Source organism: Hylobates moloch, unplaced genomic scaffold (assembly GCF_009828535.3).
Source record: "Hylobates moloch isolate HMO894 unplaced genomic scaffold, HMol_V3 SCAFFOLD_13, whole genome shotgun sequence".
Lineage (NCBI taxonomy): Eukaryota > Metazoa > Chordata > Mammalia > Primates > Hylobatidae > Hylobates > Hylobates moloch.
The window spans coordinates 88,959,940-88,974,413 of record NW_026652288.1 but is presented as its reverse complement, the minus strand read 5'-3'; the positions used below and the strand labels follow the sequence as shown (position 1 = coordinate 88,974,413).

At 40.3% G+C, this 14,474-nt stretch overlaps 1 protein-coding gene and 1 pseudogene across 1 annotated transcript; one reads left to right on the top strand and one right to left on the bottom strand.

Annotated features, from left to right (window-relative positions):
- Positions 1 to 9,045: 9,045 nt before the first annotated feature.
- LOC116480324 (bifunctional methylenetetrahydrofolate dehydrogenase/cyclohydrolase, mitochondrial-like) lies at positions 9,046 to 10,339 on the bottom strand. Its single transcript, XM_032172297.1, is given in 3 exon segments — positions 9,046 to 9,115; positions 9,358 to 9,673; positions 9,676 to 10,339. Coding segments are annotated over 3 exon segments (1,050 nt in total).
- Positions 10,340 to 13,479: 3,140 nt separating this feature from the next.
- Positions 13,480 to 13,671, top strand: LOC116480323 (translation machinery-associated protein 7-like; annotated as a pseudogene).
- The last annotated feature ends 803 nt before the right edge of the window (positions 13,672 to 14,474 follow it).

Genomic DNA, 14,474 nt, shown 5'->3' with positions numbered 1-14,474 from the left:
ACTCAGGGTAAACTACAGGAAGTTAGAAAAAAGTTATTTCCGTGTTTTCAAAATAGAGAAACAGAACGGTCTGTTGGATTTGCCTTTAGAACTGACACCACTTCCCAGCACTAATCTCAACTATAAGAAAAAAACAAATTGGCTAGACATGGTGGCTCATGCCTGTAATCCCAGCACTTTGGGAGGCTGAGGTGGGAGGTTTGCTTGAGCCCAGGAGGTCAAGTCTTCACTGAGCTATTATCATGCCACTGCATTCCAGCCTGGGTGACAAAGTGAGACCTTGTCTCTAAAAAAAAAAAAAAAAAAAAAAGAATAAAATAAATGAAATAATTCATGATTAAAAGTTGCTTCAGGAGGAAATTGGGTGAAGGGTACAAAGGACCGCTCTATATTATCTTTGCAACTTCCTGTCAATCTATAATTATTCCAAAATCAAAAGTTTAAAAAAAAATTCCTTCAGTAAGAGAAATGGGCTTTTGACTTTGGAAAGAATTACCATTGTATTCTAGAATTTACTAGAAGAATAAGGGAAGGGATGTCTGTAGTCAGACTTCTGTCATTTTCTTTTTGTTTTTTTTTTTGAGAAGGAGTCTCACTCTGTTGCCCAGGCTGGAGTGCAGTGGTAGGATCTCAGCTCACTGCAACCTCCGCCTCCTGGGTTCAAGCGATTCTCCTGTCTCAGTCTCTCAAGTAGTTGGGACTACAGGCGTGTGCCACCATGCCTGGCTAACTTTTTGTATTTTTAGTAGAGACGGGGTTTCACTGTGTTAGCCAGGATGGTCTCAATCTCCTGACCTCGTGATCTGCCGGCCTCGGCCTCCCAAAGTGCTGGGATTACAGGCATGAGCCACTGCACCCGGACAACTTTTGTCATTTTCAAGGAGTGAATTTGGTGTCCTTGGAGGGTCACTTCTTCCAAATCAGTGGCAGTGAGGAGGAAAAAACTGTTAGAATGCTCCATCAAAAGTATGCTCCCTTTTCCAACTCAAGACTTAAAATCAGAAGAAATAATCAAGGAGTACCAACTATATATTTTGGTGTTACTTAAACGTTTTAGTAATAGTAATAATATCTGTTCATGGCCTGGGGTGGTGGCTGAAGCCTGTAATCCCAGTACTTCGGGAAGCTGGTGCAGGCAGATCCCTTGAGTCCAGGAGTTTGAGACCAGCCTTGGTAAAATGGCAGAAACCTGCCTCTACAAAAAACTTGCCAGGTATAGTGACACACACCTATAGTCCCAGGTGCTCAGGAGGCTGAGATGGGAGGATCACTTGAGCCTGGGAGGTTGAGGCTGCAGTGAGCTGAGATCACACCACTGCATTCCAGCCTGGGCAAGAACACAAGACCCTGTCAGAATAATTTGAATTATACATTTTCTTTATTTTGTATATAATTTTGTATAAAATTGGGTTAAATTTTTTTTCCTTTTCATTTTATGAGTTTACCTTTACATTTAGTGAGTTTTTCCCAAATAAAAAATAATATTTGTGATTGACTATGCCTCTATTATGTGGCTATATCATAATTTAATTAATCATATAATTATTGTATTTATAAATTTTCTCTAATATAAATAATTGGCACATACAAAATTTTAATTCATTAATCATTGTGTGCATCTTTAGGATCTAAGTCAAAGAGTTTTAATGCTGTTAGTACACATTGACAATTTGTCTTGCAGAAAGGGTATACTAACCAAATATCTGCTTTATTTAAAATTTAAAATTCTGCTACCTAAGTTCTCTCCATTTTGACTCTTCAAATGCACATCCCATAGCTCTTTTATATGAGAGGAATACTACTCACCTCAAAAAGTCAACTATTGGTGACTAGAAAATAATTTCTAATTACAGTCATGCATTGCTTAACAATAGGGATACATTCTGAGAAATGCATCCTTAGATGATTTTGTCATTTTGCAAACATCATAGAATGTACTTAACAAACCTAGATGGAGTAGCTTACTACAACCTAGGCTATAAGGTATGGTCTATTGCTCCTAAGCTACAAGCCTGTACTGCATGGCACTGTACTAAATACTGTAGGCAATTATAACATAATGGTAAGTATGTGTGTATCTAAACATAGAAAAAGTACAATAAAAATACAGTATAAAATATTAAAAAATGATACATGTATAAGGCACTTACCATGAACAGAGCTTGTGGGGCTGAAAGTTGCTCTGGGTGACTCAGTGAGTGGTGAGAGAATGTGAAGGCCTAGGACTTTACTGTGCACTACTACAGACTTACAAACACTATATACACTTAGGCTATGCTAAATTTATAAAAGTATTTCTTACTTCAATAATAAATTAAGCTTAGCTTACTGTAACTTTCTTTTTTTTTTTTTTTTTTTAGGAGGAGTCTCGCTGTGTTGCCCAGGTTGGAGTGCAGTGACATGATCTCGACTCACTGCAACCTCCGCCTCCTGGGTTCACTCCATTCTCCTGCCTCAGCCTTTCTTTTTTTTTTTTTTTTTGAGACGGAGTCTCGCTGTGTTGCCCAGGTTGGAGTGCAGTGACATGATCTCGACTCACTGCAACCTCCGCCTCCTGGGTTCACTCCATTCTCCTGCCTCAGCCTCCCAAGTAGCTGGGACTACAGGCACCCACCACAACGCCTGGCTAATTTTTTGTATTTTTGGTGGAGACGGGGTTTCACCATGTTAGCCAGGATGGTCTCGATCTCCTGACCTCATGATCCGCCCTCCTTGGCCTCCCAAAGTGCTGGGATTACAGGCGTGAGTCACGGCAGCGCCTGGCCTACTGTAACTTTTTTACTTTGTATACTTTTATTTTTTAACTTTTTTGACTCTTTTGTAATAACACTTAGCTTAAAAGGCAGACACACGGTACAGCTGTATAAAAATATTTTCTTGCGGGTGCAGTGGCTCACGCCTGTAATCCCAGCACTACACGCCACGCCAAGGCGGGCGGATCACGAGGTCAGGAGATCGAGACCATCCTGGCTAACACGATAAAACCCCGTCTCTACTAAAACTACAAAAAATTAGCTGGAGTGGTGGCACGTGCCCGTAGTCCCAGCTACTTGGGAGGTTGAGGCAGGAGAATTGCTTGAACCCAGGAGGCAGAAGTTGCAGTGAGCAGAGATCGCACCACTACACTCCAGCCTAGGTGACAGAGTGAGGCTCCATTAAAAAAAAAAATATATATATACATATATATTTTTCTTTCTCTATATCTTCATTCTCAAAGCTTCTTTCAATTAAATTTTTTTTAACTTTGTAAATTTTTGTTAAAAACTTAGACACAAACACAAACAATAGCCTAGGCGTATACAGGGTCGGGGTCATCAATATTACCGTCTCCCTCCTCCACATCTTGCCATCTATACTGGAAGGCTTCAGGGGCAACAACACACAAGGAGCTGTCACTTCCTATGATAACCATGCTTTCTTCTGGAATACCTCCTGAAAGACCTGGCTGGGGCTGTTTTACAGTTAACTTTTTTCTTTTTATAAGTAGTAGGAGTATACTCTAAAATAACAATGAAAAGTATAGTGTAGCAAATATATAAACCAGCAACATAGTTGCTTATTATCATTGTCAAATATTGTATATTGCATGTACCTAATTGTATTACTATACTTTTATACAACTGGCAGCCCAGTGTTTGTTTACACAAGCATCACCACAAACACTGCACTTCAATGTTACCATGTTACTGGGTGATAGGAGTTTTTCAGCTTCCTTGTAATGTATGGGATCACTGTGGAATATCTAGTTCATAGCTGATTGAAACATTGTTATGTGACACATGACTGCATAAGACTGAGTTCCTTGGCCTCAGTATAAAGAAGGCAGAGAAGATGCCATCACTTTCAGAACTTTCTTGTAACCATATTAACATTAGCATGTTTTTGCATTTTTAAAACTGTATTAGCCCAATACACTAGCACTGTATTACTGGGTGCTAGAGAAACTCAAATGAGTAAGACTGTGGTGGAAAGAGAGATGAAAGAATGGTTTCCTAAAGTTTAAGACCTTAGAATCCTCATGGAAAGGATCGTATTCCTCGTGTCTCCCAAGCTTTAATGTGCTTATAAATTACACAGGACCTTTTAACTTTTTTTACTATTGCTATTTTATGGTGTGATTAACATTTGTATACTGAACTTAGTCTTCATCTTATTTGTTCACTCAGTAATGTGTCATGCAGATCTTGACACATCTATCTATTTCTATACCAATACAATAATAATCTTAGAATATATTTTCATAGTTTGTTGTGCAGGCCCCTCCTATTTTTGTTCAATTAAAAAAGTATTTGTTCTACTTGCGCTTTACTCTTTCATATGTGGTTTATCTCATTTTTTCAGCTTTATTGCGGTATAATTGACAAATAAATTTGTATATATTTAAGGTATAACCCAAAAAGTAACTGAGACAAGGGTCAATCAGTTTAGAAGTTTATTTTGCAAAGGTTAAGGACATGGCCATGACACAGTCTCAAGAGATCCTAAGAACATCTGCCCAAGGTGGTCAGGCTACAACTTAGTTTCATGGATTTTAGAAAGATATAGGACATCAATCAATACGTGTTAGCTGCGCACTGGTTTGGGCCGGAAAGGATACAACTCCAAGCGAAGGGGAGCAGAGTGCCTTCCAGGTCATAGGTGTATTCAAAGATTTTCTGACTGGCAATTGGTTAAAGAGTTTATCTAAAAGACCTAGAATCCATAGAAGAAAGGGTCTGGGTTAAGATAAGGGGCTGTGGAAACCAAGATTCTTATAATGCAGATGAAGCCCCCAGGTAGCAGGCTTCAGAGAGAATAGATTGTAAATGTTTCCTATCAGACTTCAAAAGGTGCCAGACTCTTAGTTATTAATAATTCTCTCCTGTATCAGGAAAAAGACCCAGAAAGAGAAAAGGATTCTTTACAGAATGTAAATTTTTTTCCCACAAGAGACAGCTTTGCAGGGCCATTTCAAAATATGTCAAAGAAAGATATTTTAGGATAAAATACTTTGAGTTCTTTCAGGGCCTGCTATCTGTCATGTTGGTATCTTATTGCTACAAAGAATCTGCTTTGTCCATCTTAAGGTTTCTCTTTTAATGTTAATGCTGGTCAGTTGTGCCTGAATTCCAAAGGGTGGAAGGTATGAGGCATGTCCGACTACCCATTCCCATCATGGCTTGAACTAGCGTTTCAGGTTACCTTTTTTTGTTGTTGTTGTTGTTGAGATGGAGTTTCCCTCTTCTTGCCCAGGCTGGAGTGCCACGGCACAATCTTGGCTCACTGCAACCTCTGCCTCCCGGGTTCAAGCAATTCTCCTGCCTCAGCCTCCCGAGTAGCTGGAATTACAGGCATGCGCCACCACACCTGGCTAATTTTGTATTTTTAGTAGAGACGGGGTTTCTCCATGTTGGTCAGGCTGGTCTTGAACTCCTGACCTCAGGTGATCCACCCACCTCGGCCTCCCAAAGTGCTAGGATTACAGGCATGAGCCACCGTGCCAGGTATTGTTTTTTTTAGAGACAAGGTCTTGCTCTGATGCCCAGGCTGGAGTGCAGTGGCACAATCATAGCTCACTGCAGCCTCCAACTCCTACACTCAAGGAATCCTCCCACCTCAGCCTCCTCAGTAGCTCGGACTGCAGGCATGTGCCACCATATATATATAATATATATACATATATTTTTAATCAACGAAGTGATCCTTTAAATTAGTATCACTGGTTTTTCATACCTGGAATCACATTTCGTTATACATTGGGTAGATCCTTCCTGCAAATTTTCAATGTTTATTCCCAAAGTCAAACTCCCATTCACATGAACAATACAGGTTAGACAGAGGTAATGTCACATTTTACATTATAACTTTGCAGTATTAATCAACGTAGTACTTTAAAGGAATGACTGAAAACTATTTGGGAAGATAGAAACCAGTTTCAATAAAGCAAACCTATTCCTCATGAAACTTAAGATCAGTCATTTTACCTTCAATCCACGTTCAGTGAACACCAACCATGTTTATTTAATGCCTACTGTGTGCCTGACAGCCACAGTACATCTGACACTTACTTTCTCCAAAACAACTATGACTTGAACCTTGAGTAAATCACTTTGGTTAGAGTTACCATATTAGCGCAAGATGACAAATGCAGGTGCTTTCTTTTTTAAAGAAAAATGACACTAGATCATTAACACCTTGAGTACCAGGACAGGTAATTGCCTCTGTAATCCCCAGAGTCTCGTGTAGTGCCTGGTCCATAGAAAGCTCTCAATAAGTGTTTGATTTAATCTCAGAGCTCCCTTCCAACGGATACTTCCAAGAGGTAAAACTCTAAACCTCTACTCCTAGTGATAGCAGAATTTCTTAACTAATCCAGAACCATCTCCTATGCTTAAGTATAAATTCTTGCCAGGCACAGTGGCTCACACCTGTAATCCCACTACTTGGGAGGCTGAGGTGGGGGGAACAGTAGAGGTCAGGAGACCAGCCTGGGCAACATAGTAAGACCCATCTCTAAACAAATGTTTAGAAATTAGCCAGGCATGCGGGCACACGCCTGTAGTCCCAGCCATTTCGGAGGCTGAGGCAGGAGGATCGTTTAAGCCCAGGAATTCAAGGCTGCAGTGAGCTATGATCAGGCCACTGCACTCCAGCCAGGGAGACAGCTGGAATCCATGTCTTATAAACAATAATACTTAATTTTTTAAAAAAGTATTTATCATCATCCGCACCAATCCTGGGGGAGCTAAACATCCACCCTTAACATTTCAGTTTTAAAACATGGCTGATTTGGGATAGAACTTTGTCCAAATTAAATTGTAGAAATGCTATGGATTCAAGAGTAAACCTGCTTGATTAATCAAACAAGCTGGAAAACTACTCTGTTAATTTCTTTGTTGTAAATTGATCACTGTAATTTTACCTTACATGTCATTTATATTTTGTATATACATGAACATTTTAATTTCCACAGCTTTTAACAGGTTGACATAATACTTCTCCATGCAGTAAGTCAGTCATTTTTTCCACTTACAACTGTAATTCAATAAAATTTTGGTCATCTTGCTCCATGTTTAATAATCTAGGTAAGTAAGCAGGCATGGCTTATAGACATGAGCTATACCTCACTCACAAAAACATCTCCAGTAAACTCTCTAAATTTCTTTCAACTCCAGAGAACTATCAAAAGAATAACACCAGCTGGCAGAAGAACAAGGACGGAGCTAGGTCAATTCAACTGTTCTTTCTCTTTCTGCCTCAAGCTGCCTAGAGCAGGAGCTACTTCTGCTTAGCCAAAAGCCAAAATAGACAAGGAACCTATCCCTGACTCAAGTATTTTACAGGTTAAGCTCCTAGCTTGGCACAACCTGTTGGGATATAAGACTGTAGGACTGGCCAGGTGTGGTGGCTCACGCCTGTAATCCTAGCATTTTGGGAGGCCGAGGCAGGTGGATCACTTGAGGTTAGGAGTTTGAGACCAGTCTGGCCAATGTGATGAAACCCCATCTCTACTAAAAACACAAAAGTCAGCCAGGCATGGTGGCATGCACCTGTAATCCCAGCTACTCAGGGGGCTGAAGCACAAGAATTGTTTGAACCCAAGAGGCAGAGGTTGCAGTGACCCAAGATCACGCCACTGCACACCAGCATGGGCAACAGAGTGAGACTCAGTCTCAAAAAAAAAAAAAAAAAAAAAGACTGGAGGATGAGGCTGGTTTCTCCAATGCTCTTTAAACCTCTGTTTGGGCGTGGGTGGCCCATGCCTGTAATCCCAGCCCTCTGGGAGGCTGAGGCAAGAGGATTGATTGCTTGAGGCCAGGAGTTCAATACCAGCCCAGGCAACATAGCAAGACCCCCATCTCTACAAAAAGAAAAAAAAAAAAAAAAAAGAAGAAAAAAGTTATCTATTTAAGGCTATAGAAGTAAGTGTTACTGAATATAGGAAGATCTACATTGATTAAATGAGAAAAAAACTCAGGTCGCAACTAGGAGTCATAGGAAGACAGAATTTCAGAAATTCATACCACACCAGACAGATGTGTTTTATTAAAAAAGAAAAAAAAAGACCTTTAATCAGAAAGTCTGATTAAATTCAATATTAACTCAAACTCTTAAAAAATTTCTGGAAAAGTCAACAGGGTACATCACAGAAAAGCAGACAGCTGCTGACAGTTCTTTGGTGGAAAAGTAAGTTGCATACTTACCCAAGCTGCCCAAATGATTATCAAGCCAAGTTTGTTTTTCAAAAATAGGTTTTAAGATACACCAAAGAAACCATACAATACAAACATTTAACAATGAAGTTAAAGTATATAGCAAAAGCCAAATATGACAATACACACAAATAATGTATAAAAGAAGCCTTTCAATCCTAGAAAACCAAAATGGGGAGAACTTACTGAAGGGTAATATACCTAAATGAGTACTAATAGCAAGGAATAATGCTCAACATTTTCCCAATGACTGACTAAGCCTCAAAAAGACAGCTTAGGAAAATGATTAACATGTAATTTTTCTTTTTTCCTAGCCAATTCAGTTCTACTTAGATAAATCTGGTTACCAATCAATACGAATATAAATTAGAGTAATTTTTTTTCTGCTCAATTACTACCATTTTTTCTTTTTCACCTTTTCCATAATTTTCTCTGGCAACACTTTTCCTTTCGTTTGATCAGTTGAACTCAAAAGGTTTGGTACCTAAAATGAGTATCAATCGTCAACGGAATAGCGCTTGGGAAATGCAATCCTAGAAAAGGCAAATGTGTAACCGAGGTGCTTGACAAAGTGAAGTGTCCATTCTCCATACAGTAATGTCTCCCATGTTAATCACTAGGTTAATGGCTGCTCCTGGCTAGATCACAGGACCCTGCATGATACTGGAATGCTCCCTGGTGAGGTACTGCAGAGGTATGTGCACAAACACCCACCCATTTAAGTTTTCAATAAATACAAGGCATCATTTTAAACCATTTCAGTAGAATAAATTAAAAATATTGCATTTCTATTGGCCTGCTTTGCTTCTTGAGCTGGCCTGGAGTGTTGTTCATGACATAGAAGACACAATAGTTAATTAGTGGCTACCCCAAGCTCTTTAGACTCCAGCACTTCTCGCTCTTTAAGCCTCAGCCCCATTTTTTGCAGCAATAATGGTATTCTTTGGTTGTCTTCTCCAGTTGAGTGGAGATCTCGGTCATGCAAGTCTCCGCTTCAATTCTTCTCCTGCCTCAGCCTCCTGAGTAGTGGGATACAGGACCTGACCTCCAGTTAGTAGAGACGGGGGTTTCACCTGTTAGCCAGGATGGTCTCCATTTCCTGACCTCGTGATCTGCCCACCTCAGCCTCCCAAAGTGCTGGGATTACAGGTGTGAGCCACCGTGCCCGGCCACAATGGTATTCTTCATTAGCATTGCCACTGTCATGGGGCCAACACCTCCAGGAACTGGAGTGATATAACCGGCTTTTTGTCTGACTCCTTCAAAATCCACATCTCCAACCAACTTGGGTTTGGCAGTTACAGGATCATGAACTCCATTTATTCCCACATCAATGACTGCTGCTTCTTCCTTGATCATATCTGCTGTGATCAGATTTGGAATACTTGCAGCAGATATTACAATATCTGCAAGAATTGTATGTTTCTTCAACTGCTCTTTGGGAGTATACAGATGAGATATTTTAACAGTGGCATCACTCTGGGACGTTCATGCGCTCCATCTGTGTGCAGTAACATTGCAATGGGCATTTCAACATTTTTTGACCTTCCAGCCACAATCACATTCTTCCCTAGGGTTGGAATGTCAGTTTGCTTAATTATTTCCCACACACCCCATGGGGTAGCTGGTAAGGTGGAATACTGGTCCAAACACATTCGCCCTACATTAATTACATGAAAGCCATCAGCATCCTTGTCTGGAGAAACAGCATTGCAGATCCTTCTCTCATCAATATGCTCTGGAAGAGGCAGCTGAACAAGGAGGCCATCTACATTATCATCATTATTCAGTTTACTGATTAAATTCAACAATTCTTCCTCTGAAATTGAAGCTGGTTTCACAATTGTCTCACTGTTGATTCCCACATCTGCAGCTGCCCTGGTTTTGTTGAGGACGTAGGAGTGACTTGCAGAATTCTCGCCAACCAGGATCACGCTCAGGTGTGGCCGTTTGTCGCCTGAGGCCACCCACTCTTCTACCTCCTGCTGCACTTCCTGCTTGATTTGCTGGGCCAGTTTCCTTCCAGAAATTACAACAGCTTCATCTTGAACTGCTGCGAGGTGGAAGGGGCGAGGGCGGAGGGAGCAGCTGTGCGCGGGCTGCAGCAGCCGGGCAGCCAACGTGGACATGAGGGAAGTCGCAGCCATAGCCCGCGCCGGTGACCGCGCCAGGACTTGTTTAATATTTTTAATTTTTAGTAGAGATGGAGTCTCTCTATGTTGCCTAGGCAGGTCTTGATCCCCTGGCCTCAAGTGATCTTCCCACCTCAGCCTCCTAAAACTTTGGGATTATAGATGTGAGCCACTGCACCCAGCCCCAGAATAACTTTGGAATGCCTTTGGCCGAGAGGAGGGGTCCATGGAGTTGGTTGGGGGGCTTAGAATTTTATTTTTGGTTTACAAAGGTATACAATGTATTCGATATACATATACATTATGAAATGGTTACCACAATCAAGTTAACACATTGATTGTTTGTCATAGCTACCCATCCCCTTCTTTTTAGTGAGAATATTTAAGATCTATTCCTTTAGCAAATATTAAGTATATAATACAGTATTGGCCAGGGGCTTTGAGTCTGCCTTTCTGACAAGCTTTGTGGAGTACTCTGAGTAGCAGGGTTATTTGACTATTAGGAAAGACAACAGTTTGAGGTAACAATAATTTAAGAGACTCTATGAAGAGCTGAAAGAGACCATGAAGGGAACTCGCATTTGCCCAGGAAGGGCTGCCTGATTCTCCAGCAGTTTTGCTTATGGAAATCTGCAGTTTCTTGGTTGGATAGTCAGCTGCAGCTCCTCACTAGTTTATAATAGCATACTATCTTGCTAAGAGGGAATATGACGGAGTAAAAACATCACAAGTTTTAGGATCCAACACGTGGATACAAACCTTAGTGCTCTTGGGCAAGATCTTTTAACCTCTTCCGTTTCTTCATCTGTGGGGTGAATAAAGTAAAGTCTTCCGTACAGGGCTACTGTGAAGATTACACAAGCACTTGGCAGAGTGCCTGGCTCATAATAAATACAAATACAAAGGTCTAGAGTTATCTGTACTATTATTAATATATACATTAGCTATTTCCCTCTCTTGTGGAAACAATGGCAAATTTATTTCAGAAAGTTGTTCTTGAACAGTATGAGAAACACCTTCTGTTTGGGGAGACAAGATAGTAAATTTCCCAACATATGCTGGATGGTCCTTTTTCTTTTCAATGTCTTATTTCTAAAAGACATAGTAGGGGAAGGGCAGACTCAGAGAGAAGTGTGTTGACTTATTGTGATTCCCAGGAGCTTTGTTTCAAGTGACTACGGATATTGCTTCCTGACCCAGTGAATGTACAGACCGTTGATACAACTCCTTCCAGTAATTGAACCCTAAACAAACAATACTGTTCTTCCACTTTCTTTTCTCAGCTAAACACCTCTGACATATACTGATCACTTTTCTTTAAACCTTCCTAGACTTTCAGTTCAATCTTTCTTTTTTTCCTTCATTAGCTCTTGTTTACTCCCTTCTGTCTTTGTTGCTTTTTGCTATTCACAAATGAGGTTGGGTTGGGTGGTAAGAATCTTTTTACTTAAAATGATTTGATGATAACTCCAAATATGAGAGAAGAGGAAAGTGAACCAATAATTTTTTTTTTTTTGAGACAGAGTTTCACTGTGTTACCCAGGCTGGAATGCAATGGTGTGATCTTGGCTCACTGCAACCTCTGCCTCCTGGGTTCAAGTGATTCTCCTGTCTCAGCCTCCCGAGTAGCTGGGATTACAGGGGTGCGTCACCACACCCAGCTAGTTTTGTATTTTTAGTAAAGACGGGGTTTCACCATGTTGGCCAGGCTGGTCTCCAACTTCTGACCTCAAGTGATTTGCCCGCCTCGGCCTCCCAAAGTGCTAGGATTACAGGTGTAAGCCACCATGCCCGGCTAACCAATTATTTTTAATAAATTTAAAAAAAGAAGTTCAGAAAAGTATGCTACTTCTCTGAAGTCACACAGCTCATAAGTGACAGAGGCAAGATATGAACTTAAGTTTTTCTAACCTCATAGCTCATGTTCTTTCAAGTATGCCATGCTTATTGTCAAATCTGGGAGATAAAACAAGCACACAGACTATTATAATTCAAGCTAAAGTGGGTTATAGTGACTTAAGTATACAACAGTAGTTTAGACCAAGTACTGCAAAGATCAGAAACAAGAAGGGATGTGTTCCGTGGGCAAACCACACATGGCTTTGTGAACTTGATTTGAGATTGGTCTCTGTATGAGACACTGCAGTTCATGAGAATAGCACACACACACAGACACACACAAAGGAAAATCCCAGCACCTCTTCTCAGAATTCGAAAGAGCCAAGTTTCAGTGGAAAATACCATAGAGATAAAGCTAGAAACGACAGGTTGGGGCCAGATTATAGAAAGCTATGCCAGGTGAGCAGGAACATATAACTCAGTAAACAACTAGAAACTGTTGTAAGTGCTTAGCCAACAAGTGACTTAATCAGAGCTAAATTTTAGGAAAATGAATTCAACAATAGTATATCGGATGGATTAGGGCAGGGAAAAGAAGAAAGCTCTATTTGGTGCCATGAAGGATACATAGATGCATCAGCCTTGTGTTCTATGTTTAGGATTCTCATTATACAGTAACTTTTTACACACAAAGTAAACTTCAGTGAAAGGTAGAATTTAATAAATGTCATTGAAATACACAAAATGTCATAGTAGTTCGAGGTTGAAGTGGCAAAAAAAAATCTGTTTTTAGTTAGTGTAGAAGGATAGATTTATTTATTAGACAATCATTGTCAGTGTGAAAATTTTGAAAAGCTAGGTCTGATTTCATGGACATTTAAACTTCCTTGAAATTTATATTTCAGCTCATATGTAGACCCAAACAATTAGCTCACCATCTCTCCAACCTAGGAATTCCTTCCAAATACTAATGCCTAAAATCTCTTTTTTGTTTTTTTTTTGTGACGGAGTCTTGCTCTGTTGCCCAGGCTGGAGTGCAGTGGCACAATGTCGGCTCACTGCAAGCTCCGCCTCCCGGGTTCACACCATTCTCTTGCCTCAGCCTCCCGAGTAGCTGGGACTACAAGTGCCTGCCACCGTGCCCGGCTAATTTTTTGTATTTTTAGTAGAGACGGGGTTTCACTGTGTTAGCCAGGATGGTCTCGATCTCCTGACCTCATGATCCGCCCGCCTCTGCCTCCCAAAGTAAAATCATTTTTAGAAATTATATATTAGGATTTCCAGTGGCAGGGTCTGGAGAAGGGGCGGCAGTTGCCATGTCCAGCCACTAAGGTGGCAAGAAGCCCCTGAAACAGCCCAAGACGCAGGCCAAGGAGATGGACAAGGAAGATAAGGCTTTCAAGCAGAAACAAAAAGAGGAGCAGAAGGAACTCGAGGAGCTGAAAGTGAAGGCCAGAAGGAAGGGGCCCCTGGACACAGGTGGAATTAAGAAATCTGGCAAAAAGTAAGCTGTTCCTTGTGCCTGAGTCGATGGTGACCATTGATTTCATTCGTATTTAAACATCTGTATTCCCTGCATAACATCTTTTGCCACCTATAGCTGGAATGAAGTGTTGTCTTGGAGCCTGTTGTACATTTAAGAATAAACTTTCGTAAAAATAAAAAATAAAAGATAAAAAATTATATATTACTATAGAAGAGCTTGGTGGCCATGCCTGTAGTCCCACCTACTTGGGAGGCTGAGGCAGGAGGATTGCTTGAGTCCAGGAATTTGAGTCCAGTGTGGGCAACATAGTGAGACTCTATCTTTAAAAAAAAAAAAAAAAAAAAGGAATTATTTAGGTATGCAAAAAGGCAAAGTTAAGAGTAAGAGTTTGGTTTTTAAAATAAAAGAAAAAAGAGCAAATCTACAGTAAGTTTTATTTTTAGAGCTGCTGCTTTATTAACTAAACTAAGATGAAACACTTATTCATAAGATGACAAAATTTTTTTTCTTCTTAAATTCATTTCTGAGTCAATACATATCTGACTCATTGTCACCAAAGAGGAACCTTCTTGCAGAGATCTGTGCAGCTGCCCTAGGGTCAGTCTCTACAGAAAATACACTTACCTTCATGCAATGCTAATAATGTAAATGTTAGTTGAAATCTGATTTTGATTATAAATAAGATTTTATAAAAATTGACAAGTGGACTAGAATTTTCTTTGCAAAAGTGAGATTTTTAACAATGAGGTTTCTGGTTTCTTGAGAAAATACAAACTCCCTAACACAGACTCATTTGCAATGAGAACGTCCACGAAACTCTCAGAA